The sequence below is a fragment of the Saccopteryx bilineata genome, chromosome 2 (assembly GCF_036850765.1).
Source record: "Saccopteryx bilineata isolate mSacBil1 chromosome 2, mSacBil1_pri_phased_curated, whole genome shotgun sequence".
Taxonomy (NCBI): Eukaryota; Metazoa; Chordata; class Mammalia; order Chiroptera; family Emballonuridae; genus Saccopteryx; species Saccopteryx bilineata.
In genome coordinates, this window is record NC_089491.1 from 375,695,160 (window position 1) to 375,721,411 (window position 26,252).

Below are 26,252 nucleotides of genomic sequence, written 5' to 3' on the forward strand. Positions count from 1 at the left end.
GAAAATAAATAGTGCCTGAGATAATGCTGGAGCCCTCCTGGATCTCCCGTTTTCTTCTCCCTGGGTTTGATCACTTTACTCCTGCTGAAGACACAGCCCTTCCTACTCTTTTCAGAGGCTGGCTTTCTTTTCCTAAACCCCCGACTTTTCAATCTGAAAAAGGGAAGAAACATTAAAAGATATAGAAATTACCCATGGAAGTAGGGTATAAATTGTGGGAAATTCTCAAGTATTTGGCAACAGGGACTTATGAAAGGATTTAATAGAGTTGAGGAAGAGTGAAAATAGTGGAAAAAAAGGTAAATTGTGATAAGGTTTTACAATATTTCAGTGGCATAAGCACTTAATTTTCTGTTATAGAGGGTCAGAAATTAACTGCCTTTCTGTGATGGATTGTCCAACTGTAATTCCATCAGTAGCAGGAATTCTTTCGCCAGAGTTTAACATTTGCATATTTATGCAAAAAACAAAGTCCTTGCTTTTATCCTTCATGGTTTCATTTTCTTCCTCTCAATTTCATTTTCTTCCTTCAATTCACAACTAAATTATGAAGATTAAAAGTTGGCAGATACCAGAGTACAAAACAACACCTTAATTAGCTTTTTCTTTTCTCTCTCATTCTTTTCCTCATTTATGCTTTGGAAAATTAGTCCATTCACTTATCAAAACACTAGTGATTCCATGTTGAGAATATATTCTATTAGATTATTTGGGGAAATAGAAGAAAAATGAAGGAAAAATAAAAATTTTAATATAAATAGTGAGTATTTTAAATATTTTACTAGATAGATGTTAAGTTTTATTCTATTAAATAAGCAGTTTGGCATTGTGGAGTTTCCTTGCATTCCTTGAATTATCCAAGTCTCTACAGCAGTTATTTTCAGAAAGTTTACAAAAGAAGAATGGTTTAATTTAAAGATTGTTGACCTGGATTTTGAATCTCATCATAGACTTGAACTGACATGACTGCTGCTATAAATTTTTAAAATATGGTTATATTATTCTTGATAATTGTGAGATTATTATCTTACCCTCCCCAGAAATTTGTAACATAAAAAATCTGATTCATTATTTGGGTGCAGTAGATAAATGATATCATCTTGCTTCCAATAAAAAGTAAACTGAAAATTTTTTCATTCAGTTATTAATAGAAAAAAATAACATTTGAGACTAAATTTGCAGTTTCCTCAGTTCAGCAGTCCAGTCTTTTGCTGAATACATTTGTCATTAGGAATAAAGTGTGGTATTAAATTTTAAAATGGCAGACTAACTTCCAAAAGCATATGTTATCATTAATATTGATAATTAAGTGATTGTATATGCAATCATATTACCACAAAAAAAGGAGCATTTGCAAAATGAATAGCCTAAAAACATTAGGAGACTCCATTCTAACTCTAGTACAGTCATAATAACATAACAGCGTAAACTACTAGTGGGTCAGATCGTTTATCCTGTACCTTTTTCTGAAGTAGAAGATTTACATGGATGTCTAGATTTTATTTCCTTTTGATAGTGCTTTCCTCAGTCTCTTTTGACTTCGATTTGTAGGATAATTTTTACTCCTATATATTTATCTCTACTGTTGTTTCTAAACACACACACACACACACAACACCATAATAGTACTATTAACAAACAAATGGTTATTTTTCTTAGAAACTAATATAAAGTTTATATCTTGTAAATACTCTGTATGTTATAAAACCATAAAATATCTATTCTTAACATTTTTTTTAGATAATTCCTTCTCGTGCCCTTCTGATTCCTCAACTTTATTATTTTCACAATGCAGGCAGTAAATTACTATGTTTGGGAAGCCTTTCAGGTATTTAAGAGGTCAAGGCTGCTCTCTATCGCATAAACAAAAGGCACCTATTTCACACCTTTCCCATCCACTGTTGACTTAGTTCATGCTTCCAGTTGTTCTGTTAATAACAAAGATTTTATTGCCAGGATTATTATTCACCTTTGGAGATTAGAGCAAGTGTTAGGTGCCCAGCAGAAGATGCAACTGGAGAAACCCTCTTATGTCCTGAGAAAACAAACATTAATCTCTTTGCATGGTTATTACCTGAGTTAACCTCTTTAAGTGAATAGTACTGAATTATATAATTACAGATTTTTATGTCAGTAAATATTGTGAAGGGCAAAAACCACAAAGCTGCTACTATGTTATTGGATACCTTACTAGCAAAGTAACTTCTTTACCAATTCCACTAGCAGGTAGCTGTGGAACCTGTAAGAAATCAGGTTGTGGACGAAGTTTCCTTTAGTTTACTGAGACATCACTAAAATAGGAAAGATGACCTCAAAGATAGTTGTATTGGACACTCTTCTTTAGGTTAAAAAAAGTGCCAAAGGACTAACTAAGAACATATATATTTTTTTTTCTTTTTTTTAATCAAGGAAGCAAATATAACTACCGAGAATTCAAGTAACAAGACTTAAAAAAGAAAAAAACTTAGTTTAACTTTTAAATTAAAAAAAAGCCTTTTAAATTAAAAAAAAACTTGTAGGCATTCTAAGATCACTACTTTCTTTAAAGTGCACAAAACTGAAAAATAGGTGTTATTTTTAAAGTATTATATTATGTTTATGGTAAAATGTCAATGTCTGATATTTAAATATTTAATATTTGCTAATTTTATTTAATTTATTTATTCATATCAATAAAATAAAAATTAGAAACAGTTCTAGTTTGTAGAGTCTGTCATTATGCAAATCATTGAATGTGTAATTCCTTTATTATTTCTTGTGGAGGAAGTTTGTTTTTGTTTGTGTGTTTTTTTTGTGACAGAGACAGAGAGAGTCAGAGAGAGGGACAGATAGGGACAGACAGAAAGGGAGAGAGATGAGAAACATCAGTTCTTCATTGTGGTTCCCTAGTTCATTGATTGATTTCTCATATGTGCCTTGATGGAGGGGGGGCTACAGCAGACCAAGTGACCCCTTGCTCAAGCCAGCGACCTTGGGCTCAAGCTGATGAGCCTTGCGCAAACCAGATGAGCCCATGCTCAAGCTGGCAACCTTGAGGTCTCGAATCTAGGTCCTCCACATCCCAGTCCGATGCTCTACACACTGCACCACCGCCTGGTCAGGCGAGGAAGTTATTTTTATTTAAGCTATTAATTATAGCTCTACCATGATCAAAATATAAAATATCTTAACAAAATAATGTTGCAATTAGCTATATATTTATGTATTATATATTTATACTTAATATTAGAGCATATAAATTAAATAATTTCATTTACTAGCAACAACTCATAAATTGTATAATAATCTGTAAGTAGAACAGTGTTCTATAATATTCTGCTATTTAATTTGGAAACTAAATTCCCAACCAATTACTACTTCAATTGCTGTTAAAATAGACATGCTACAATTATCAATGTTTAACACTAGTTTCAAAAAACAAAATATGTATTAAGTATTGTATATTACCTGCAATTTCCCATGACAAGATCTTACAGTGTTTTTCTAAGAACAAAGAAGTTGTTAACTATTTCTTAATGTGTTTGAGTTTATAATGGAAGTTGTATCAATGGATTTTTCTATTTCCCCTTTTATATATGACTTTGATTTTATTTTTGTTTAGAATAGATGGAGCAGCCTGACCAGACAGCTGCACAGTTGATAGAGCGTTGGCCTGGGATGCAGAGGACCCAGGTTCAAAACCCTGAGGTCGCCAGCTTGAGCATGGGGTTGCTGGCTTGAGCAAGGAGTCACTGGCTTGGCTGGAGCCCCCCAGTCAAGGCACATATGAGAAAGCAATCAATAAACAACTAAGGTGCCGCAACTATGAGTTGATGCTTCTCATCTCCCTTCCTGCCTGTCTTGCTCTCTCTCTCTAAAAATAAATAAATAAAATAAAATAAATAGACGGAGCGAAACTAACTTAGAAGAGGCAATTCTAGGCTTAGCAAACATTTGGAAGTTGATAAAGGCAAAGCATGTAAATTATAAAGACAATTTTCCACTTTACTATTCTTTAGAACTTTATTAAAGGAAATTCCCATTATTTTTTAATACTTTAAATGTTTATTTTATTGATTTAAGAGAGAGGAAGGGACAGAGCAGGAGACAAGAACATTGATCTGTTCTGAATGTGCCCTGACCAGGGATCAAACCAGCAACTTCTGAACTTTAGCATGATACTCTAACTAACCGAGCTATCCTACCAGGGCTATTTTTGAATAATTTAAATTAAAATGTACTCTTAAGGGATTCTGATGTTGGAATAATGCTAATTTTAAGCTTTTTAATAGCAAAAAAATTTTCTGAAATTTAACAAATTATGTCATGTTAAGTTTCAAACTCAGAAAGTTTAGATTTGATTCCATTTACCCAGAGCAAGGAGTCTTAGGTGATTCTAACTTTGTAACATTTATCTTTCCATTATTTAACTGTTTCCCAAATTATATCCTCTTTTCTCCTGAAATAAAATATAATATGACTTTCCCATACAAACCTCTTATTTTAATCAAGAGAGCAGGTATTAGTGTAATGATTCTTAGCATTATGACACATTAAGTTTTTTCTAAGTAATCTATAATTATTTAGAGATGTTTTTACTACATTGATGTGGGCCAAATACAATCCCCATTTTGTAGGACATGATTGCCTTATGATGCAGATTTGTAAAATTTATACAAAACCTTATATTCCAGAAGTAACTTTACTCCAGTGTTTTATTAGGTTTTAGGATGCCAATATATAAATAGTTTAAATGTGAAAAAAATTTAAAATTTTCTAAACACTGTAAAATGCTTTTATAAACTCAGTATTATAGCTTAGATATAGGCACAAAGTCATAAAATTTCCTCCAAAATGTAATTGTTTCATAAGTAACTGAAAATATGGGTAATCTTTCTCTCCTTATATTGTACCCAGAGCTAGTGGTATATCTCACTGGTGTATAACTGAAATTGACTAATTGTTTTCAATGAATTGATTGGTCCTTTCTTCTTTGTATGGATATAGACTGTAGAGCCTTGACCACATAAAAGACTTCAGACTGAGCTAGGTTGGAGACTATACTATGAAGATCTACACCACAATAATTACCTGTGTTACTTGGACCCCTCCAAAATACTGCCACTTGCCCTAATTACCTAAGTAAAAATATAGAGCTGCTATCTTGACTTGAAGAAGAAACTTTTAGTTTGAAACACAAAGCTATGCCAAAGAGTCAGAGGAATGTTTTACTGGGAAATGTCATGTTAAGGACTCTACAGGTAACTGAAAACCATCCCTGAATGTATTAATGTTCAGAGTCATGTTTTTTGTGTTAGCGTACCTGTCACATTACCTCTTTTTATTACACACTACCAAGCAATATTGCATTTATTAATATTCCCCAAGCAGTTTAGGCAAAATATCACTGATATATGTTTGGGTAAATAAATAGTAATTTTCTCCTTACAATGTGCCAAAAAAAAAAAAAAGAGTTTTGCAGATGAGTTTTCATCATAAAATGTTATTTGGGAAGAGCAGAAGAGTGGACTACTAATAACTATTCTGTTCTCAAAGGTGTATTTTCCAAAGATAATACATCCTAGAATTGTAGAATTTTAACATGGAAAAGGATATTAACAATTTTCTATTCCATCCCTTTCATTTGTCAAAATAAAGAAAGTGAATCCCTGAAAGGTTCAGTGACTTATTGAAGGTCATATAATTTGATGCCAAGACAAAGCTTCTAGAACAGTGTTCTTCTTGGCCAGAATTCTAAAATGAAAGTTTTTCATTTTAATTGTGACATTTTATTATACTGCCTCAATTTTACATCTTTTTAAAGCATGGAAATTGAACACAATGTTATAAATAAAAACTATTAAGTCCATCTTTCTTTTTTATTTTTAAACCAGAAAATCAAATGTAGAACAAATATGATGGATTTTTTAAAGGAATAGATACCACATATTTAGGGTCCAAGACTTCACTGGACCCCAAAATATATGGTTACTTCAACCTTAATTGGACAGAAAATATGTTGAAAAGTTTTTTTCCCAGAAAAGGAATATTTGACAATTTAAAAAACATTTATTTTGGGGTGAGAGATTTTCCCCAAACAAGATATATATAGTCATCTTGTTTCAATAATTTATAACTCAGCCAGGCACAAAGAATGAGGACTATATAACTGTTTCTCTCCTTAAACGAGAAGCTGGAACACATGTGGTAGGGAGGGGGAAAATAAATCTTAAAACTCAAATGACAAGTTCCTTCTGGCTAGAGACTAAGACAGGGGAAACCACACAACCCCAGATTGGCAATCTATAAAGACAGAGTGATAATGAGATAAAAATAGAAACAACATACTCTTGGGCATACAAAGAAATATCATGTGAAGGAAAGACCTAAGGAAAGGCTATCAACGTGAATTTTGAGAAGTTCTCCATGATGATTTTAATGAGTCTACACTTTAGCTCTCTGTGTTCTTTCTCAACACCATCCATTTACAGCTCAAATGCACGCAGCACCTGCCAGCCTTGCCCTTGAATTCCTGATGTCCCAGACGAGTGCCTCAGCCTTTGAGTTCAAAAAGCCCCTTGCTTGACAAGGGTTAACCATATCCGGAAGGCTCTGGAAGAGGTCTGCTGGGCAGCAGGACTGCTGCTGTTGATAAGAGGCCTCTTGTTGGACTGGAGACCAGGAGCTGTGGGAAACACAGAAACAAGAAGGCTCAGAAGCGAACAGCAGTAAAGGTCTTAGATCCTAGTACTGATCTCAGTCTCTGGAGACTAAGAAAAGAAATAGGAGTTCTTCTCTCCTTTCCGCCAAACCCCACAGTTGGGAAAGAATGGACATCACCCCCACAAAACCCCACTCCCAAGTAAATTTCATTTCCTATCTCATCCTCAAGTGAGAATGAGTCACTAATTAATGTAGTTATGCAAGCATAATTGTAAACCACTCTGCTGGCATGTAATGATGTGTTTTTACCTTTAATTACCAGGAGAGAATGGACAACTTGAAGTTTGAGCAACTTGAAGAAAAATACTACAAAATTATATAGTCCCTCCCACCATGCACACCACTCCCAGCCCATTCTACCTAAAAATCCTTCACAATATGAGTTTCACTTTTCATTTAAAAAACAGAAACATTTTAAATTAGGTCTCAGAGAAAGAAGTTGGCATTTCTTACTCTTTTCAGAGTGGTCTAAGAAATGCTACATCAATACAGCTGAGGGGGAAAAAAATAGAAAAACGAGATCTCTTTTAATTTTGGTTTTGAATCAATACCCGAAATAATGACCAGAAGCAAAAATCCTCCGGTGCGTCAGCAAGCAGGATGCTCGGCCAGTCAGCTTCATCCATCCCCCCTGAGCTGTTTTCCAGTGGGCTCCCGCCGCAGCTGCAGGCCACTCTAGAGCAGATAGATAATGTAGGAGAGAACGACCAGGCCAATGATGGCAAAAAACATCAGGATGAAAATATCCAACATTATGGAGTCCTTGGCAGAGGAGGCCTCTGGATTCCAGGGAAATGTGAGCTGTGAGCTGAGGTTGCCGTCAGTGGAGAGAAATGGCTCCCTCCTCCCTCCACTGCTCGGCCCTCATTCTCCCCCTCCCCCTTCCAGGGTCGGAGACTAAGGGATGCAGCAGCTCCATCAGCTGCTTACTTCCCTCCTCCCGCCAGATCACAGCCAACCAATCATAAAGCTTGGGAGCGGGTAACCGAGGAACTGCTCCATTGAGGCCAGGCTGAACTGGAGAGGCTCAATTTCTCCCTAGGAACCCAATCCCGCCCCTTTGTATCTACGTGGAGTCTGCATGATAGGGACGTAGGAGGAGATCTGATCTCTGTCCAGATCCCTTAGGAATAACTCTTCCCGACCGCCATTCTTCCTTTTCTTCTCATACATCCCCAGCATATTATGTCAGAGAAATCATGGTTGGGAGTTGGGTGGGCCATTGGCAAGTTGTGATAGCCCTGTTACGGAAGGCCATGGACAAAGGTCTCATGTGAGACTCGGCTGGCCTCTCAGGCGTGGAGCTGACATAGGATTTCTAGACTGTGCCAGATATTACACACATGGTGCTGAGGCTCAGAGATGGTCAGGAACTTGCTTAATATTTCACTGGGAACGAAACAGATCAAGATTCAAATCTAGACTCGCACACCCCAGAGTCTATATTGTTCTCTCGCCCTGGGCTGGCCCACTTTCTTGGTCTGAAATGCCCCTGGGTCCTATCTGCACGGCTCAGGTTGTGAGGCATTTTGCTCAGATCACTCTGTTTACACTGTGAGCACCAGAGGTCTCTCCTCCTCTGTTTCTTGTCTCTGTGGTCACTACCCACGTTCTTGTTCTCTTTTGTATCCTTTTCAGAGAGCTCCTTGTGGTGTTACACTCAGAGCGGGCACTAAAGAATTCTCAGGCCCATCCCTGTGCAGTAAGAGTGTCTAGAAATGCAAATTCAAGTGGCTTCTTCTGAGGGGAAAGGAAAATAAAATGGATATTTTATTTTTTTAAGCTGGGTAGCAGGTACTTGGTTATGAATTGTATGCTTGCATACCTTTTTATGTCTTTGTTATTTCCTATTGAATTTTTTTTTTTTTTTTTTTTTTTTTTTGCATTTTTCTGAAGCTGGAAACAGGGAGAGACAGTCAGACAGACTCCCGCATGCGCCCGACCGGGATCCACCCGGCACGCCCACCAGGGGGCGACGCTCTGCCCACCAGGGGGCGATGCTCTGCCCATCCTGGGCGTCGCCATGTTGCGACCAGAGCCACTCTAGCGCCTGGGGCAGAGGCCACAGAGCCATCCCCAGCGCCCGGGCCATCTTTGCTCCAATGGAGCCTTGGCTGCGGGAGGGGAAGAGAGAGACAGAGAGGAAGGCGCGGCGGAGGGGTGGAGAAGCAAATGGGCGCTTCTCCTATGTGCCCTGGCCGGGAATCGAACCTGGGTCCTCCGCACGCTAGGCCGACGCTCTACCGCTGAGCCAACCGGCCAGGGCCATTTCCTATTGAATTTTAAAAACTTTCTCTGACATCTTTGAGGCCTACTGTCCATGGCTCCACCCCTAAATAATTATTTTGAAGGGCCTGGGGGGTGAAGCATTGGTAACTCTCCCCATGCTAGGTCTCAGGAACTTAGGCAACTTTAGAAGGGGGTCTGGAAACTCCTCCTATTGTCCCTCCCCAGGAGGCAGAACCCTGATTCCCTCCTAAGCAGACTGACTGCCTCCCCACCCCCTCCCATTGCTCAGGTGAATGAAGCCTCCTGGGAGGGGGACTGTGGCTCCATGACACAAGCAGGAAGGCGTATGGGAGGCAGGAGTCACTAACTCATTCCCTTCTAGCGGGGAAATATTAGGCAGCTGCTCCTCCGCTCCTTGGAGAAGCAGGTGTCAGTATCTTCTTTAATTATCCCACCCAGCACCGCCTCTGACACTCCCACACTGCTCAGCCCAGCTGACTCCACTTGTCATTCTCCTGATTACCATCATTTCCTTGATTAGGAAAGCTCAATTCAGGCTCAGTTTGGCAAAGCCCTTTTCCTCTCCACCCCCCTGTTATTCTGAAGCTAGAGAATGCCTTCATTGTGATCCCCAAGTGGGAAATGCCCCTCTCCACATAACAGCTGGTTATGAGGCTCACTGGTGACACTGAGCCAGGGCAAGAGGATCTGGGTTCCTTCTCTACCACTACTACCCTCTTCCCAACCCAGCAGAAGAGAGGAGGCCACTTGGCCTTCTGGTCAGAGGTTACACCCAGGGCACCTGGAACAGAGCATAGGAGCTACTCAAGTGAAACGTGCAAAGGGCATGTGTACACAGCCCACCCTAGCAAGGTAGCATGAGCCCATAAGCATCACACAGGCGGTCCTCAGACCTCCAGACCAGCTGTGACTTCTGCCAAAACACTGCCTTTCGGGGTTTCAGTGAAGCCTGTCTATAAGATGGACATTGCAGTAGTTACTTCTCTCACAGGGCTAAAGAATAAAAATATGTGTTCAAGACCACATCTGTAAGGCATTGTGAATACTGCTTTGGATTGTCAGCCTAACAGATGGCTTCATCCCTGTCTTACCTCACTGTAGACTGTCCAAGTCCCACTGTCATCTCATTGCTCAAGTGTGTACTGAGTCCCCACTATGTGCAGGCAGGAGCTAAAACTGCCCGCCGGCTGCTCATTATTCATTCAGCAAATATTTGTCGAGCAGCTAGCTCTGTGCTGGCCTTGGGCAAGCACTGGGGATTAAAAATGAATTAGACCCGCCCTGGCCGGTTGGCTCAGCGGTAGAGCATCGGCCTGGCGTGCGGGGGACCCAGGTTTGATTCCCGGCCAGGGCACATAGGAGAAGCGCCTATTTGCTTCTCCACCCCCACCCCCTCCTTCCTCTCTGTCTCTCTCTTCCCCTCCCGCAGCCAAGGCTCCATTGGAGCAAAGATGGCCCGGGCGCTGGGGATGGCTCCTTGGCCTCTGCCCCAGGCGCTAGAGTGGCTCTGGTCTCGGCAGAGCGACGCCCCGGAGGGGCAGAGCATCCCCCCTGGTGGGCAGAGCATCACCCCTGGTGGGCGTGCCGGGTGGATCCTGGCCGGGCGCATGCGGGAGTCTGACTGTCTCTCCCTGTTTCCAGCTTCAGAAAAATACAAAAATGAATTAGACCCATTACCTGCCCTGTGTGTGCACTGGCTAGTGGGGAGCCAGGTGCAGAGTGAAGCAAGTCAGACCGTAAGAGAAGACGGGAACTCAGGGAAGTTTCTGGGAATGTCACCAAATTGGGTAGATCGCTGTGCCAGGAGCAAACTGGTGGGGAGTTCTCAACAAAGAGGACGCCCAAGGCACATTGCCTCTGTAGGCTGAGTTTCCAAACTGGTCTCTCTCATGGAAGAGTGAGCAGGGCTCCCAGGAGTGTGACAGACCAACGCCCCCAAACATGGAACACACACATACAGCAGCATGTCAGAGCCAGAGAGAAAACGAAGTCCGCAGGTAAAAATTATACTTTTATTTGAGTCACCAGAAAGACTCACTTGTGGTCCAAGTCAAATGTTCAGAATCATAACAGGCCAGAAGGATTTGATCCCAAGCACAAGCCCACGAGGGAGGGGACCAAACAGACCAAGAAGAGACAACCACCCCATATAAAAAGATGAATGATGGCTTCACACACACAGATGAAATGTTTGGACAGAGGCAAATTTCACATGGTCATTTCTGTTTCTTTTTAAATACAGGTTTGTGGGGTGGTATTTTCTTTTTTTCCAGCTATTAAAATAAAAGGCCCAAAAGTGCTTATGTGAAGGGGGGGGGGGAAGGCAGAAATTAAGCAATAGTTTTCCCTGGGGGGACACAAGAAAACAGGAAACAGTGTCGAGAAAATCCACTTTTCTCAACGTTGGGCTTTGGGCTTATTCTTTATAATTGGTCCACTAACATATTCACATTCTACCGTTGATGTATTTTCTTTTCTGGGGTATTGGCTAAAGACCTCTGTGAACTGTAAGAGACCAGGGTCTCAGCCCAGCCCCCAGGTTCTGTGCTCTTCTAGGGATGGATGGTTCTGGAAAGGAACAAGGACTCCCAGCAACCCTTGAGTCCCTCAGCACCAGTGTGACAGTTTGTCCTCTGTCTGGGGGTGTATAAGAAAAGGTCCCCTATTTTTAGGATGGGAGGAGCAGAGGGCCTGGCAGCAAAATTCCAGTGACCAGCTTGACTTGCTTTGGGAGGAAAATTAAGCTGAGTGAAAAGGCTATTTCTTGCTCCTCCAGGCCCTCCTCCACCCTCAGCATCCTCCCAACGGCAGGTCCTCCAACAGGATGTGTCTCTGACCTTTGGCCCCAGAACCCATGTTGTGCTTTGAGATCAAGAGGAAATGAAATGGCCCAGCGCCTCTCCCGAGGCTTCCAATCACGTTCTCATTCCCCAAATTGCCCAGTATGAGCCCCTCCCTCTGCCCTCACCCGGCTGCAGCCGAGCCAAAAAAGGGACCGGCTGGGCAGAGGCTCCCCCTGCCCTGCAGTCACTTACTCAGCTCTCCGACTTGGGGTGCGTATTCCCAACTTAACTCACAAGCAGTGAGGACTTCTTGACTATGCCTGCAGCCCACCACCGCAGGGTACAAGGATGCAAAGATGTCAACAACGGGGTCTGAGTGGACTCAGGGTGAAAATGGCAGGGAGGACCCGGAGGGTGACAAGAAAGCCCAGAGATGAATAAAACCAGGCAAGTGTCACAGCCACTTGCGTGAGACAGAAGGGACTTGGAGATAGCACCATCATTCCCTTCTTTGTCCCGGGGTCTGTGCTTCCAGTTTTGTAGCCTTGGCCCTCTCCCAACAACTCAAGGGGGCTTTAGGTAAGTAAGGAAGAGGCCTGGGGTGAAGAGCCCCCAGATAAGGCACCCACAGTGTGGATAACACAGGGTCCTCTGGCCCCTACTCTGCAGCGCAGGTCAGACTTAGGGGAAGAATATGCCTGGAGCCACGAAGCCTTCCCCCACCCCAACCCAACCCAGCAGGCTCTACCAGCGCCCAACAATCTCTAGGTGTCCCCTTAGTCCTGCCCGGCACACTGCGAGAGGGGCAGGTGGGCTTCCTTCATCTGGGGACAGAGGGAGTTATTTTCATTCCAAAGAAACATAAGGAACCTCTCTTCCCTAGGACCTCTCCACCCCCTTCATTATGAGTTTTGAGGAAAATGTCACCCTCACATGAGCCCAGAGATTCCTGAAGGCCTCACCCTGCCCCTTCACTCATGCTCACACTAGCTGACACACCTACAGACACACGCTTCTTTCCCCACATGCTAAGTCCTGGAGATACTGAGGGTCCTGTGGCTTTGCACAGCTCTGGTCCACTTGGAGGCAGGCCGGGAAGGGGAGGCCATCTTCCCATGAGGGGTAAGGAGTGGCCCACCCAGCCCAGATCTCGGAGGGCTGGGCCTCCAAGGACAAGAGGCCTGAGGCTTCCTTGCCCCACTTTTTAGGACCACGGCTTCCAGCTAAGCAAGCAAGCCAGGGTCCCTGGAGGTAGGGGGTGGGAGTTAGGGGGCAAAGGGCTACGGGAGAGAACACCCTGTTCCCTTCCTTCTGCAGCTGTCCCTAAAAGAAAGGCCAGAACTTGACCTAAGCCATGCTTCCTGGGGAGCTCCTAGCCCACACTGGGTCTGCGTGGGCTGAAGAGCAAAATCACAGTGTGAGGAGGGCCACGTGTGGGGAGGACGAATGAACTCCAAAGTGGGAACGCTGCCCTCCTTTGTCGTCTTTGAGAAGGGGAGCGGGTGGTGAGGGGACCCCTCGGAGGGCCAGCAGCCCCATCTTTGAGAAGCAAAGCCCTCTCACTGGAGCCTGGCCGGCCCCTGCCCATCCGCATCCCAGGGCCACGACGGTGGGGCCCCACTCCTGGCAATGGACGAGCCCCCTCCCCTGGGAGTCCGGGGGGGCTGGGGTGAGCCCCACCCTGGAATGTTCGGGTGTGTGAAGAGATGGGCAGGAGGCTCTGAGGGAGCCGAAAATAGAGAAGGCAGGGGCCTGGAAGACGATGGGTCTCCCATTCCAGACCAGCCCCATGGGCCACAGCCTCCCCCAGAAAGGTCCACACCTGCTCCATCCAGAGAGAGAACTGAAAAGTTGGTCAAGGGGAAAACCTGCCAGAGGAAGGAGCCCGCAAAAGTGGCAGAACGAGGCTTCAGTCTGCAAAAGCTGGAGGAGGGTGGGAAGAAACAAGCTGTCGCAGATTTAAAAACACAGAGACACTGAAGGGTGGACAGGTCACGCCCAGGACGGATGTGATGCCATGGAATGCACTGAAGAAGGATGGGGTGGGGCGGGGCCCAGTGGGCTCAGATAGCCTCCACGTAGTTGGCTGGCAGCATCCCTGTGTCACCGGTGCGCTCCACGGTCCCGTACATCCACCCGTCATCGATCTGCTGCACGTTGACGATGGTGTCCCCATCCTGGAAGGAGACCTCATCTTCATCGGCGGCGCTGTAGTCATAGACAGCGCGGTACCGCTTCTGCAGGGGTGGGGACACAGTCAGCCCAGGGCCCAGCTCCCCCGGGGCCCCCATCTTCCTTGCTAATTGTCTGGGACTCTGAGCAGAGCCCAGGTGAGTAGTAAGCTGAGGACTGGGAGACAGGGAAGGGCTGGGCTCTGCCTTGAATTTCCTCACCTCTGTGTCTCACTTTCTGAGAGCGTCCAATGTATTCGGCATCTATTAATACTACGAGGCAGGCACCAGACAGGGACTGAGGTTACAATGGCCATGCTCCACCTCTCAGAACAGGACTGCCGTAAGGTCCGATGGACACGATGACAGTTAAGTGTTTCAAAATATGATACGCCCTGCACGCTGTCATCTGTATTATTATAAGCAACAGCCTTGTTCTTTGGAAGCTGTGATAAGTCTGGCTTTACTCCCAAGTTCAGGACAAAGACCTAGTCCTGCGAGAAAAGTCTCCAGGTGACACAAGAGATTTCCACCTCGCAACCTCAGCCAAAGTCTTAAGCTAAAGCTCTAGGAAATGTCCAATAGAAGCCCCTGAAATCCAACTGTGGTCTTGGAGGTGGGCGAGACGCTAATGTACTCTGACCTTCCTGCCCTTGACATCAATTTACCTCTGGGGGGTCAGCTCAGCGTTTGTGGTCCCCAGGCCAGCCCCTGGGATCTGCATGGGCCAGCAGCGGGGCCCAAGTGCCAACTGGTCCAGGGCTGGTGAGCCCCTCAGGAGCCTCCCGTATTCACTGTCCACCCCACTGCCAGGACCTGTTTCCGGCCTCTGGTCTGCCCCCTCCAACTGTTCATCAATTGTGATTTCAGGGGAACATTTCAAAATGCAAAGTTGATCATGTTACTTCCTGGCTTTAAATCCTTCAAAGGTCCCCCATCCTCTTTAGTACTAAATTTCTAACATTCCCCCCCCCCCCAAGCAACAGAAACCTATTCCATTAGCCCCCAAATCAGTGGGATGAGAAATCCCAGCCCTTACAAGATGACCTTGGTTTCCTTTATCATCATCACCCCTGCCTCTATCTTTTGGGCTGAGTAGCCACCATCCACGCCTGCATTTTGCAACAGCCTCCTAACTCTTCTCCCTGTTTCCACCCTCAACTTTCAACTGCCTCTTTTCAATACAAAGACTAGAGCTATCTTTTAAAAACAGGTCAAACCCCTCACTCTGCATAGTTCAAAGGCCTTCCTGTGGCCCAAAAGTCCCTGCATGATCTTACCTCATTTCCTACCCTCTTCCCCTCTATAGTCCCTTAGCCTTCCTGCTGGTCCTTGAACTTTCCTAGCATATTCCTGCCTCAGGGCCTTTGTACTTGCTGGGCTCCTGGACCATTCACTTCTTTACTTTATTGAGGACTTGGCTGCTCTCTCTCCTTTTACGCTGCTGTTTTTTTCTTCATAACCACTATCTGACCTTTTGTTATATATCTACTTATGTGATAAAGTGCCAAGGAACTGAAAAACTGTTAGCATTAGTATTTTAAAAGGAAGAGTCAGGCCCCCTTACCCCTCCTGAGGGAGAAAAAAACAAGGAGAAGAGCTTGCAGGGGCAACTGAGTCAGCTAGGTACAGTCAAACTACTTCCTATATTTCTCTGGAAAGACTGGCGCCACCTGCTAGGCAGAGCAAAGAAGATAGAACCTATCTGAAAACCCCTTCCTCTTCTATTTTCTTAAAAGCCTTTAGGAAACAATGTTCACATACCTTAATTAAAACTTCCTACACTAATCCTGACTCACCCTCCCATGCTGGAGTCATGAGAGTGACGTATACCTCTAGACAAAGGGGTCACGAGTTCAACCCCCCCCCCCCATGAAAAACCTGTATTCTGTAACATTTTATATGCTTTGTAATAATCATCATTTTGAACTTCTTTGTATGTGCAAAACTTGTAAACTAAGCAAGCGGGGACTAGCTTTAGACTTCCTAATAAACTAATCCCAACACTCTTAGCAAAAGTAACTTCATTTAGCTTCTCTCTTCATCCTAAACTAAACATTTCTCACTACTGTGGCAACAGGGATAGGTTGTAAATCGTAGAATGTTTGGGAATGTCTTTGCCAGGTATGTAAAACATTTATCACTACTGTGTTATCTTATGGTCTTAGTGTGTAAAAATGTTTTTCCTTTTGATAGATCCTAGAGATAGATGTTGTAACAAAATTCAATGAGCTATTGTTAGTAAGATTAATTACTTTTGTTCCATGCTCCTCCTCCTTTTCCCCCCAACCAGTATGTGATTTTTTTTGTCTTTAAAAGCAACCTCAGAGCCCTGGCCAGTTTGCTCAGTGGTAGAGCATCGGCCTGGCGTGGAGTCCCAGGTTCGATTCCTGGCCAGGGCACACAGGAGAAGTGTCCATCTACTCCTCCACCCCTCCCCCTCTCCTTCCTCTCTCTCCCCCTCCCGTAGCCAAGGCTCCATTGGAGCAAAGTTGGCCCGGGCGCTGAGGATGGCTCTGTGGCCTCTGCCTCAGGCGCTAGAATGGCTCTGGTTGCAACAGAGCAATGCCCCGTATGGGCAGAACATCGTCCCCTGGTGGGCATGCCGGGTGGATCCCAGTCAGGCGCATGCGGGAGTCTGTCTGTCTGCCTCTCCGTTTCCAACTTCAGGAAAAAAAAAAAAAGCAGCCTCAGAACTGTGTTCATGGCTGCATGATTTGGGTTTGATATGCCCTGTACATGTTGCCGGCAATAAAGCTCCCTTCTAAAATTTCTTCTGTAACCGACCTTGATGTCTCTATGGAACTTGCTGGTTACTTTACAACACTTAGTACTTTCTTGTTTGTCTCTCGGACTGGAATGTAAGCTCCACAAGGGTAAGGAGGTGGTCTTTTATTCAGAGCCAAATCCCTCCTGTCCAAGGACATGCTTAGTATGTGAAGGACTGGCTACTTTATTTCTCTAAGTGTTGTCCTTCCAGCTCCTACATGTGCTACTCTGAAATTCTAGGCAGTCAGCACAGAGTAGCTGAGCAAGCGTGGCTCCGTCACGCCTGTGTGTAGCAGGACTTAAGAGATCGGAATTTCAACTCCAAGAACTGGTAAGAAGGCGTCACTTACTACTTTGCTGGTTCGCTTATTCAGCGAAGTTGACAAGTGCCCGCTCTGAGCCTGGCTCAGAGTAAGTGAACTGCATAGAGTTTCAAGTCTGGAGCAGGGGGCTCAGACAGAAGTTCATAAACACAGCACTATTTTAAGCTGAGAGGGTGTTCTAAAGCAGAGTTTCTCAACCGCCAGTCGGCAGACTGGTCCACCAGAAACTTTACGCTGGTCTGCGAAAGAGTTAACCGCCCTGATGTTGTGTGATTATAAACCCAGTGATCTTAGTTGGAATTCACTCATGCTCAGGGTGATTTCTGCCTTAGCGGTGCCCGAAATAATTCTACTTTCACTGGTCCCCAAGTCTAAAAGGTCTGAAAACCACTGCAAGAACACTGCTGGGGTGGCGTGATGGAAATGTCAAGGGAGACCCACTTGACACGAGATGGTTTAGGAGGGCCTCTCAGAGACAGGGGTGAGCTGAGATCTGCAGGACAGGGGAGGCGGGGTCGTCCTTATGAAGAGTGGGGAGCAGGGCCCAGGTCTGGGATGCCCCAAGCAAAAAGGGGCTCCAAGGGCTAGATTAAGAAAACCTGGATGGGGGCAGAACTGGAACACAAGGCCCCAATCCCAGCCCCGGGCTCCACCCACACTTCCTCTCTGCTCTAGAGGCTGAGATCGCTATCGCCTGTAGATGACATGGAAACTGGGGTCAAAAGTCAGGGAAAGCCAGGTCTCCTGGAGGGGTTTCTAAGAAGAATCTAAGACCTAGGGCCTTGGGCCTCACTCCTGTGATGCTCAACCTCCCATCTGTCACCTCCGGTCAGGCTACTCACCCCGCCCCCGCCTGGGGCGCTGCGCTGTATGGAGGCTGGGGCTGCGGGCTCCTTGTAGCCGCCATAGGATGGGGCTGCCTGCTGCTGCTGCTGCTGCTGCTGGTAAACTGGAAGATGGCAGGAGACAGGGCTCAGAAACTGGCCAAATCCAACCCCTCCCAAGGCCCCCACCCTTTCTCCTAAAGCCCCCATAGCCCTGCTCAACCCCCACTTCTCAAAGGCAATGTCTGTGTACACACTCGCAGGTGCTGTGTATTCTTCTTTTTAATAGTTTTTTTTTTAATTTTATTTTATTCATTTTAGAGAGGAGAGTGAGAGATACAGAGAGAGAAAGAGAAAGGGGGGGAAGAGCAGGAAGCATCAACTCCCGAAAGTGCCTTGACTGGACAAGTCCAGGGTTTTGAACCAGCCACCTCAGCATTCCAGGTCGACGCCTTATCCACTGCGCCACCACAGGTCAGGTGGTGCTGCATATTCTATAGCAGAGGCTGAGCCTCCCCCCATCATGCTGGGGACCTAGCACAGCACCCCCACCCCCGGTGTTCATGCCTCCGGTGGGGCTAGGACCTGACAGAGAGACAGAGAGAGAGAGAGAGACACAGAGACACAGAGACAGAGAGAGAGTGTGTGTGTGTGTGCGCACGCGCGTGCGCGTAAACGCTGGCATATGTAAATGAGGCTCCTTCCCACCCTGTAGCTGGCCTGGCCTCAGGTCCTCCATTCCCACAAGGCTCATGCTCACCTGGGGTGCTGGTTGGGATATGGTGAGGCTGCTGCTGCTCATGGGGTCTCCGGTAGCTGCTACTGTCCTGGGAATCTCGGCGCTCAGGCTCCATGCCCTCACCCCCGCTGGGGCCCATGCGGCTCTTCTCAAACTCCTCGTGGTATTTTATCTGCAGGGGCAGAAAGCACTAGATAACAGACCCACAAAAAACCAACGTAAACTCCTTCCCACTGTCACTCAAGATAGCTACATAGGAGAGACTCCCTGAGGTCTCCAGGCAGAAAGCCAGGTTCTCTGGAGGATGCACCAGCTGTGTGCCCCTGGACAAGCTACATAACCTTGCCAGGTCTCGGTTTGCACCTCTGTAAAATGGGACATCGGCTTCTACCCTAGGCACCCAGGCTGGAGGAAGCAATGGGATGAGGGATGGAAAGGGCCATGCAAACTAAAGCACCAGACAAACGCGAGTGGTCGTTTCCACATCCCTGTGGCCGGGGCTGGGGCTGCCCCGCTTCTATGCAGGTCAAGAGCAGCAATAGCAGCAATAGCAGCGACTCTGTTTATTAAGCACTTACTAGGTGCCTGGCACTGTGCTAGGTGTTCCACGTCACGGCTCATGTGACCTGTCAGCACCTCCGAGGGCATATATTACAGTCCCCCTTGGACAGGCAAGAAGGAAACTAAGACACTGACAGGCAAAGTGAGTTGCCCGAGAGCACATGAATTCCAGAACCAGTGTTCTTATTCAGTAGGTGATTCTGCCTCTCGTAGGCATGAGCAGTGGAGGCCAGAGTCGAAGAATGCTCTGCTGAGGACCTCAGCCTTTGGGGACAAGAAATGTCAGGCTGGACGTTCTCTGGGAGAGAGATTCCGTCTCTGGTCAGATTCCAAAAATGGGCAAAATGAGGCCTGGAGAAATCACCCCCAGCACTCACAAGAGTGGGCCAAACTGAACACGCCAAGATCCTGGAGACCTGCTTAAAATCTGCTCTTCCGACGACCTGCTTCCAACCCACCTGGGCCGCCTGTTAGAATGTAAGTCCTGGCCCTGGCCGGTTGGCTCAGCGGTAGAGCGTCGGCCTAGCGTGCGGAGGACCTGAGTTCGATTCCGGCCAGGGCACACAGGAGAAGCGCCCATCTGCTTCTCCACCCCTCTGCCGCACTTTCCCTCTCTGTCTCTCTCTTCCCCTCCCGCAGCCGAGGCTCCGTTGGAGCAAAGATGGCCCGGGCGCTGGGGATGGCTCTGTGGCCTCTGCCCCAGGCGCTAGAGTGGCTCTGGTCGCAACATGGCGACGCCCAGGATGGGCAGAGCATCGCCCCCTGGTGGGCAGAGCGTCACCCCTGGTGGGCGTGCCGGGTGGATCCCAGTCGGGCGCATGCGGGAGTCTGTCTGGCTGTCTCTCCCTGTTTCCAGCTTCAGAAAAATTAAAAAAAAAAAAAAAAAAAAAAAAAAAAAAAAAAAGAATGTAAGTCCTAGGGCCTTCCAGAAATCCAGTCAGGGCTGGGGCTCTGGGCTGTGTATTTTCACAAGCTTCCCAGGCGAGCCTGAAGCAGATTTGAGAACAGCGATCTAGAGCAGAGGTTGGCGAACCGGTCCAAGGGCCCACAGCCTGTTCGCTCAGGGCCTGGGAGTTAAGATTACTTCATTTTTTAAAATGGGGGGGTGGGGGTGGGTGTGAATGGAGGAGTCCAAGAGGAATAATATTTTGTGATACATGACTTTTCTATGAAATGCAAATTTCAGCGTCTAGAAATAAAAGTTTTCTTGGAACACAGCTGCATCCATTCGTTTCCCTATTACGTGTGGCTGCTTTCATTGTGTGGCCGCAGAGCTGAGCAGCGGGCACAGAAGCCGAATGGCCCCACGACGCCTAAAATATTCACTCTCTGGCCCTTTACAGGAAAAGCTTGCTGACCTCTGCTTGCCCAAATACTTGGACTGCAACATGTAAAATGTTTTAGTGGAATCCTCCCAAACTATGTCTATTTTGTAAATTACATATAAGTATCACTTTATAAATACGGAAAGTACATTGTAAAACTCACACAAAAACATATAAATAAAGGACGAGACGAGAGAGAACCAGAGCCAGGAGCTCTACGGTGTTTGCCCTGCGCTCTCAGGGCCCACGCCCCCCTTGCAGACCCCTTCCTTGGGTCTATCAGCCTTTTTGTGCAGAGAAGAGACTGATGGAGAGAAGAGCAACCAAGGGAAGATGCTAAGGCCCCTGGTTTGAGTGTTCCGGGAGTGCTGGGCTGGCCTGGGTGTGGGGAGGAAGTGGGACAAAGAGTGAGAGACTAGTGTCCCCTTACCCCCAGAGGAAACTCGGAAAGCAGGACACTGAGAAAAACTGGTCCTGTCCCAGGCAGGCCAAGGCCCTGAACTCTCACTGAAAGCTGGTTTTCACTTCCTGTTCCCCAGGATCCAGCCCTGTGACTCTCCCAGGGGAACATGGGGTTGGGCAAGGAGGCGAGCAAAGCCTGCCCTGTGTCGCGGAGCAGAAGGAACCAGCGATCCTGTGCCCTGGACCCTCTGGCCGAGGCCTGATGAGCTGTCCAGCCCAGGGTAGCCCCTTTGGTCATCTACTCCCATGTTCTCTGCTGCCTTCACTCCTCCCCCCGCCTTGGCATCAGCTGTGCAGGGAGGACAAGAGTTAACACTTGACCAGGCAGGCAGGGCTTACCTATTATTACCTGGGCTAAAGGTCTGCGGGTGTGGCCCACTGGGCACACCTGCACCCTTCTGCTGGCTCAAATGGTGGTTTCTCACTGCAGCCTGGGCCAGGAGGACGGCCTGGCAGCAGCAAAGCTCAGGACCGACCCAGTCTGGAGGCCGAGAGTGCCTTGCTTAGGAGTGGGTCAGGGCCAGCCCCCTCCTCTTCCAGCCCTTTCCCTACGTCCCCAAGCAGGGACCCATAGCCCAATTGGTGAAATAATAGGCTGACCCTATTCCTGAGGGGGAGGAGGCAGCCCTGGCCAAACTGAAAACCTATCAGCTCTCCCAATTCCCTCTCAGAAAGGCACCCAGGGTGAAGTTCTCAGACACAGGACCTGTGCCTTGCTCTCAGATTCCTAAGACAAGGACAGAAGGTAAGTCTCCCCCAACCCCACTGCCTCAGTGATCCCCATCCAGGGATGGGTGGGGGAACAAGAAGAGGGATCACCCCTTCTGAGGCCTGCAGGCTCACAAGTCAACTGCTCTTCTGACTTTTGCCCTGGGAGTGGAAAAGGTCAGCTTCCCGTGTTTACTTTCTATTAATGAAAAGAGGCCAGATCAGGAGCTGGTGACCAGGGGAGAGAAACTGCATCCGTGAAGGTGAACAGAGGCCTGCATGGACCCTGAGGGCGCCAGGAGGTGGGCTAAGGGGACAGGTGTCCCTGGGCGACAGCCCCCTTCTCTGGGCGTGATGTCGGCGTGAGTGGAAGGGTAACAGAGAGCCCTGGGAAGCAGTGTGTGCCTGACCCCAGCTCCTGTCTGAGCCAGGACCTGCATCTGTCCCCCATCAATGTCCTGCAGACTCGCCCTTCATCACGGGCTGCAGCATCCCGCTCACGCCTCATCCCTGAAAGATCATCAGTCCTTTGCTTGTTCATGAGCCTGGGAGAGTCCCTTCCCTCTGGGCCTTGGTTTTCTCATCTGTGAATGACACCACGGTGGTCCTAAGGCTCTTGACCAGCTGTAGGAACCCAATGAAACTGGAGCTGATGGGTGTGTTTCACAAGTGGCCGGTGGACTTGCTCTTACTCCTTAAAAAACCACCGCAGGCCCTGGCCGGATGGCTCAGTGGGCAGAGCATCATCCCAGCATGCTGAGGTTGGTCAGGGAACGTGCGATCAATGAATGTACAAACTAAATGGAAAAACTAAGTGGGAAATGAGTTGATGCTTTCCTTTCTTCCTTCTTCTCTCTCTCCAACCAATGAGAAAATTTTTTAAAAAAGAAAAAAAAAGAAAGAACCCGCTTTCCCGCTTCCCGCACCGACGCAGGTACCACTTGATATTATTATCATTAATAACCTTCACACTTGCTCAACTCTCCACCTTAAAGTTCATAAAGGCGCTCTGCACATTACCTCCTTTGGCCCTTACCACAGTCACTCTAAAGGATAAGTCGGACAGATACACCTTAATTCTGACTTTACAGAAGAGGAAAATGAGGATCAGAAGTTAAATGACTTCCCGAGGCAAAGCTTTCATTACTCAGTAAGAGGTGAGGCTGGTGACATAAGGATACGGTCACAGCTGGACAGGCCCTGCCAGAGGACAGGTGTGGAGAAGGGCGACCATATACCCATGTCTGCCCCTAGTCCTGGTTCATGCCTCCTGTTCTAGAATAAATACAAATAGCAGCCCTCTCCTTCTCAAAAGGGATGGTGACCACAGGTCACCCTAACTCTGAGAGAAGAGGACACCAGGCATGGACGCGCGGGAAAGCAGCACAGAGGAGGCGATGGGCTCAGAAGAGTGAGGCCACAGGTCCCTTCTGCCTGGGCCCACCGCATAAAATATCCTATACTGACTCTCAACCTCCTTCTCTCCCCCACCCCCAGCAAACCAGGAAACTGTTATTACTTCTGATGAAGCTAACGGTTTGAGACGCGAACGGGCACATTAAAGGGCATTAGCACATTCGAAAGGGAAAGAAATATTTTCTAGACTCCAAGGGCCTGGCTTAGCTCTGCTCCAAGCTTAGCAAAGTTCTGATCTAAGAGCTTCAAATGGGGATCACCGTAAGTTCAGAAATGTCAGCAGAGCCCCAGCTAAAGAACTGTCCTGGGCCCCGGTGGAAGGGCACAATGCTCTAACTGTGCCCATGACATCCAAATGCCAGGGGTTGAGGGGCTCAGGCCTAAGGACCTTGCCCCCTCATCCAGGCCCCTGCTAGCCAGGACTGCAGAATGACTAATTGAGGGTCCATTCCAAAACTAAAGCAAATACACTTTCTCTGCTACTTGATGTTCTCTTTCTTTTCTGAGCCCCCCCCCCCCCATTGTGGTGAAAAACAAAGGTCTGACTCCATAGCTGCTCTCACATGCTTCTACATCATGGCTAACGAGGGAGTATCAGCCTTTGAATGGAACAATCAACTCACTAGCCAGGGTCTATTTTTATAAGGTCTCCCATTTGTTGAGGGCCTACTTTGTGCCCTTATATGCTTTCTTCATTTCCTTCTCTCAGCCAGTCCAAGAAAAATGCATATCACCCCCATTTTACAGATGGGGATGTCAGAATCCAGTTCCAACATCAGATCCTTAGTTGTCAATGACCACTAATACAGCTCCCTGTTAGAGACTAACAATATTTTGTTCTTTAAAAAAAAAAAAAGACATCTATGCTCAATCTCATTAGTAATCAGAGAAATGTGAGTTAAAACCACAATGAGATACCACTATACACAATCAAATGGTTAAAACAAACAAGTCTAACGATACAGTGCAACGGGCAGTCTCATCACTGCTGAGAGTAAACCAGGACAGCTGCTTGGAAACCAGTTCAACAGTATCTGGTAAGGCTGAAGGAATGCACACTCTAAGACCCAGCAATTCCACGCTAACACTAAGAAATATGAATGAGGATGTCTTTATTAATTATTTATTTTACTTTGGAAGAGAGTGGGGGAGCACACTAGGAGAGGGCCAGAGGGCATGGTTGGCGAGGCCTGCAGAGTATGCCCGGGAGCATGCTGGGAGAGGGCCAGAGGGCATGGTTGGCAAGGCCTGGGGAGTATGCCCCGGAGCATGCTGGGAGAGGGCCAGAGGGCATGGTTGGCGAGGCCTGGGGAGTATGCAGGGGAGCATGCTGGGAGAGGGCCAGAGGGCATGGTTGGCAAGGCCTGGGGAGTATGCCCGGGAGCATGCTGGGAGAGGGCCAGAGGGCATGGTTGGCGAGGCCTGGGGAGTATGCAGGGGAGCATGCTAGGAGAGGGCCAGAGGGCATGGTTGGCGAGGCCTGGGAGTATGCAGGGAAGCATGCTAGGAGAGGGCCAGAGGGCATGGTTGGCGAGGCCTGGGGAGTATGCAGGGGAGCATGCTAGGAGAGGGCCAGAGGGCATGGTTGGCGGAGTATGCCCGGGAGCATGCTGGGAGAGGGCCAGAGGGCATGGTTGGCAAGGCCTGCGTGCGGAGTATGCCCGGGAGCATGCTGGGAGAGGGCCAGAGGGCATGGTTGGCGAGGCCTGGGGAGTATGCAGGGGAGCATGCTAGGAGAGGGCCAGAGGGCATGGTTGGCGAGGCCTGCGGAGTATGCCCGGGAGCATGCTGGGAGAGGGCCAGAGGGCATGGTTGGCGAGGCCTGGGGAGCATCTCGCATCAGGCTATATATTAGATGGAAATGACTCAACTCTATATCAACAACAGAATCAATAAAATGTGATATAAGCCTGATCAGGTGGTAGCACAGTGAATAGAGCCTCGGCCTGGGATGCTGAGGACCCAGGTTTGAAACCCTGAGGTCACCGACTTGAGCACAGGGTCACTGGCTTGAGTGTGGGATCATAGACATGATCCCATGGCCACTGGCTTGAGCCTCAAGGTCGCTGGCTTAAGCAAGGGGTCACTCGCTCTGTTACAGCCCCCGGTCAAGGCACATATGAGAAAGCAGTCAATGAGCAACTAGGGTGCTGCAACAAAGAATTGATGCTTCATCTCTCTCCCTTCCCCTCTGTCTGTCCCTGTCTGTCCCTCTCTCTGTCTCTGTCACAAAAACAAAACAAAACAAAAAACAAACCAATATAGGCCCTAGCTGGTTGGCTCAGTGGATAAAGTATCAGCCCCGTGTTCAGCCTGGCGTATGGAGTCTCTGGGTTTGATTCCCGGTCAGGGCACACAGGAAAACGACCATCTGCTTCTTTCCCTTCCCTCTCCCCCTTCTCTCTCATACGCTCCCCACCCCTGCCCACAGCCAGTGGCTTGACTGGACTGGTTTGAGCATTGGCCCCAGGCGCTGAGGACAGCTTGGTTGGTACAAACACACCAGCCTCAGGCACTAAAAACAGCTCAACTGATTCGAGCATCAGCCCCAGACAGGGTTGCCAGGTGGATCCCAGTTGGGCACATGCATGAGTCTATCTCACTATCTCCCCTCCTCTCACTTAAAAAAAAAAAAAATCAATATATAAGTAAATATGTAGATAAATAAAAAGCATAGCCTCCCTACTTGAAGGCAGTGGCTTCAAAGGGGGGGTTAATGTTTCCCATCCGTATAGCCATTAGAGTTCATGACTAAAGGCCAAGGTTCTGAAAGGATAAATCTCATCCCACAGCATGCAGCCCTGGCCTCTCAACCCTTTAGATCAGTGGTCCCCAACCCCTGGGCCGCGGACTGGTACTGGTCTGTGGGCCATTTGGTACCGGTCCGCAGAGAAAGAATAAATAACTTACATTATTTCCATTTTATTTATATTTAAGTCTGAACGATGTTTTATTTTTTAAAAATGACCAGATTCCCTGTTACATCCGTCTAAGACTCACTCTTGACGCTTGTCTCGGTCACATGATACATTTATCCACCCCACCCTAAAGGCTGGTTGTGAAAATATTTTCTGACATTAAACCAGTCCGTGGCCCAAAAACGGTTGGGGACCACTGCTTTAGATGCCTTTAATGAAGACACAATTACTTACCTGATGTGTACCTTGCCTCAAATTTTTCCACAGTCTCTGTACTAGACAATGGCCCAGCTTTTCAGTC

The 26,252-nt window shown here is 47.1% G+C and overlaps 1 protein-coding gene and 1 long non-coding RNA gene across 3 annotated transcripts in view; both read right to left on the reverse strand.

The window, feature by feature from the left end:
* Positions 1-5,918: 5,918 nt before the first annotated feature.
* LOC136323616 (uncharacterized) lies at positions 5,919-7,618 on the reverse strand. Its single transcript, XR_010728991.1, has 2 exons — positions 7,254-7,618; positions 5,919-6,664 (listed from the first exon to the last, which is right to left on the reverse strand). It is a non-coding gene; the product is annotated as an uncharacterized lncRNA (long non-coding RNA).
* A 3,326-nt stretch (positions 7,619-10,944) lies between these two features.
* The window catches only part of LASP1 (LIM and SH3 protein 1), a 42,799-nt gene continuing 27,491 nt past the window's right edge, over positions 10,945-26,252 (reverse strand). For both annotated transcript variants that reach the window (XM_066263766.1, XM_066263767.1), the window contains 3 exons: positions 18,583-18,733; positions 17,841-17,947; positions 10,945-13,972 (listed from right to left, as the gene is read on the reverse strand). In XM_066263766.1, the coding sequence (XP_066119863.1) occupies positions 13,799-13,972; positions 17,841-17,947; positions 18,583-18,733 (432 nt within the window). In that variant the 3' untranslated portion in view covers positions 10,945-13,798. The remainder of the gene's footprint in view (positions 13,973-17,840; positions 17,948-18,582; positions 18,734-26,252) is intronic.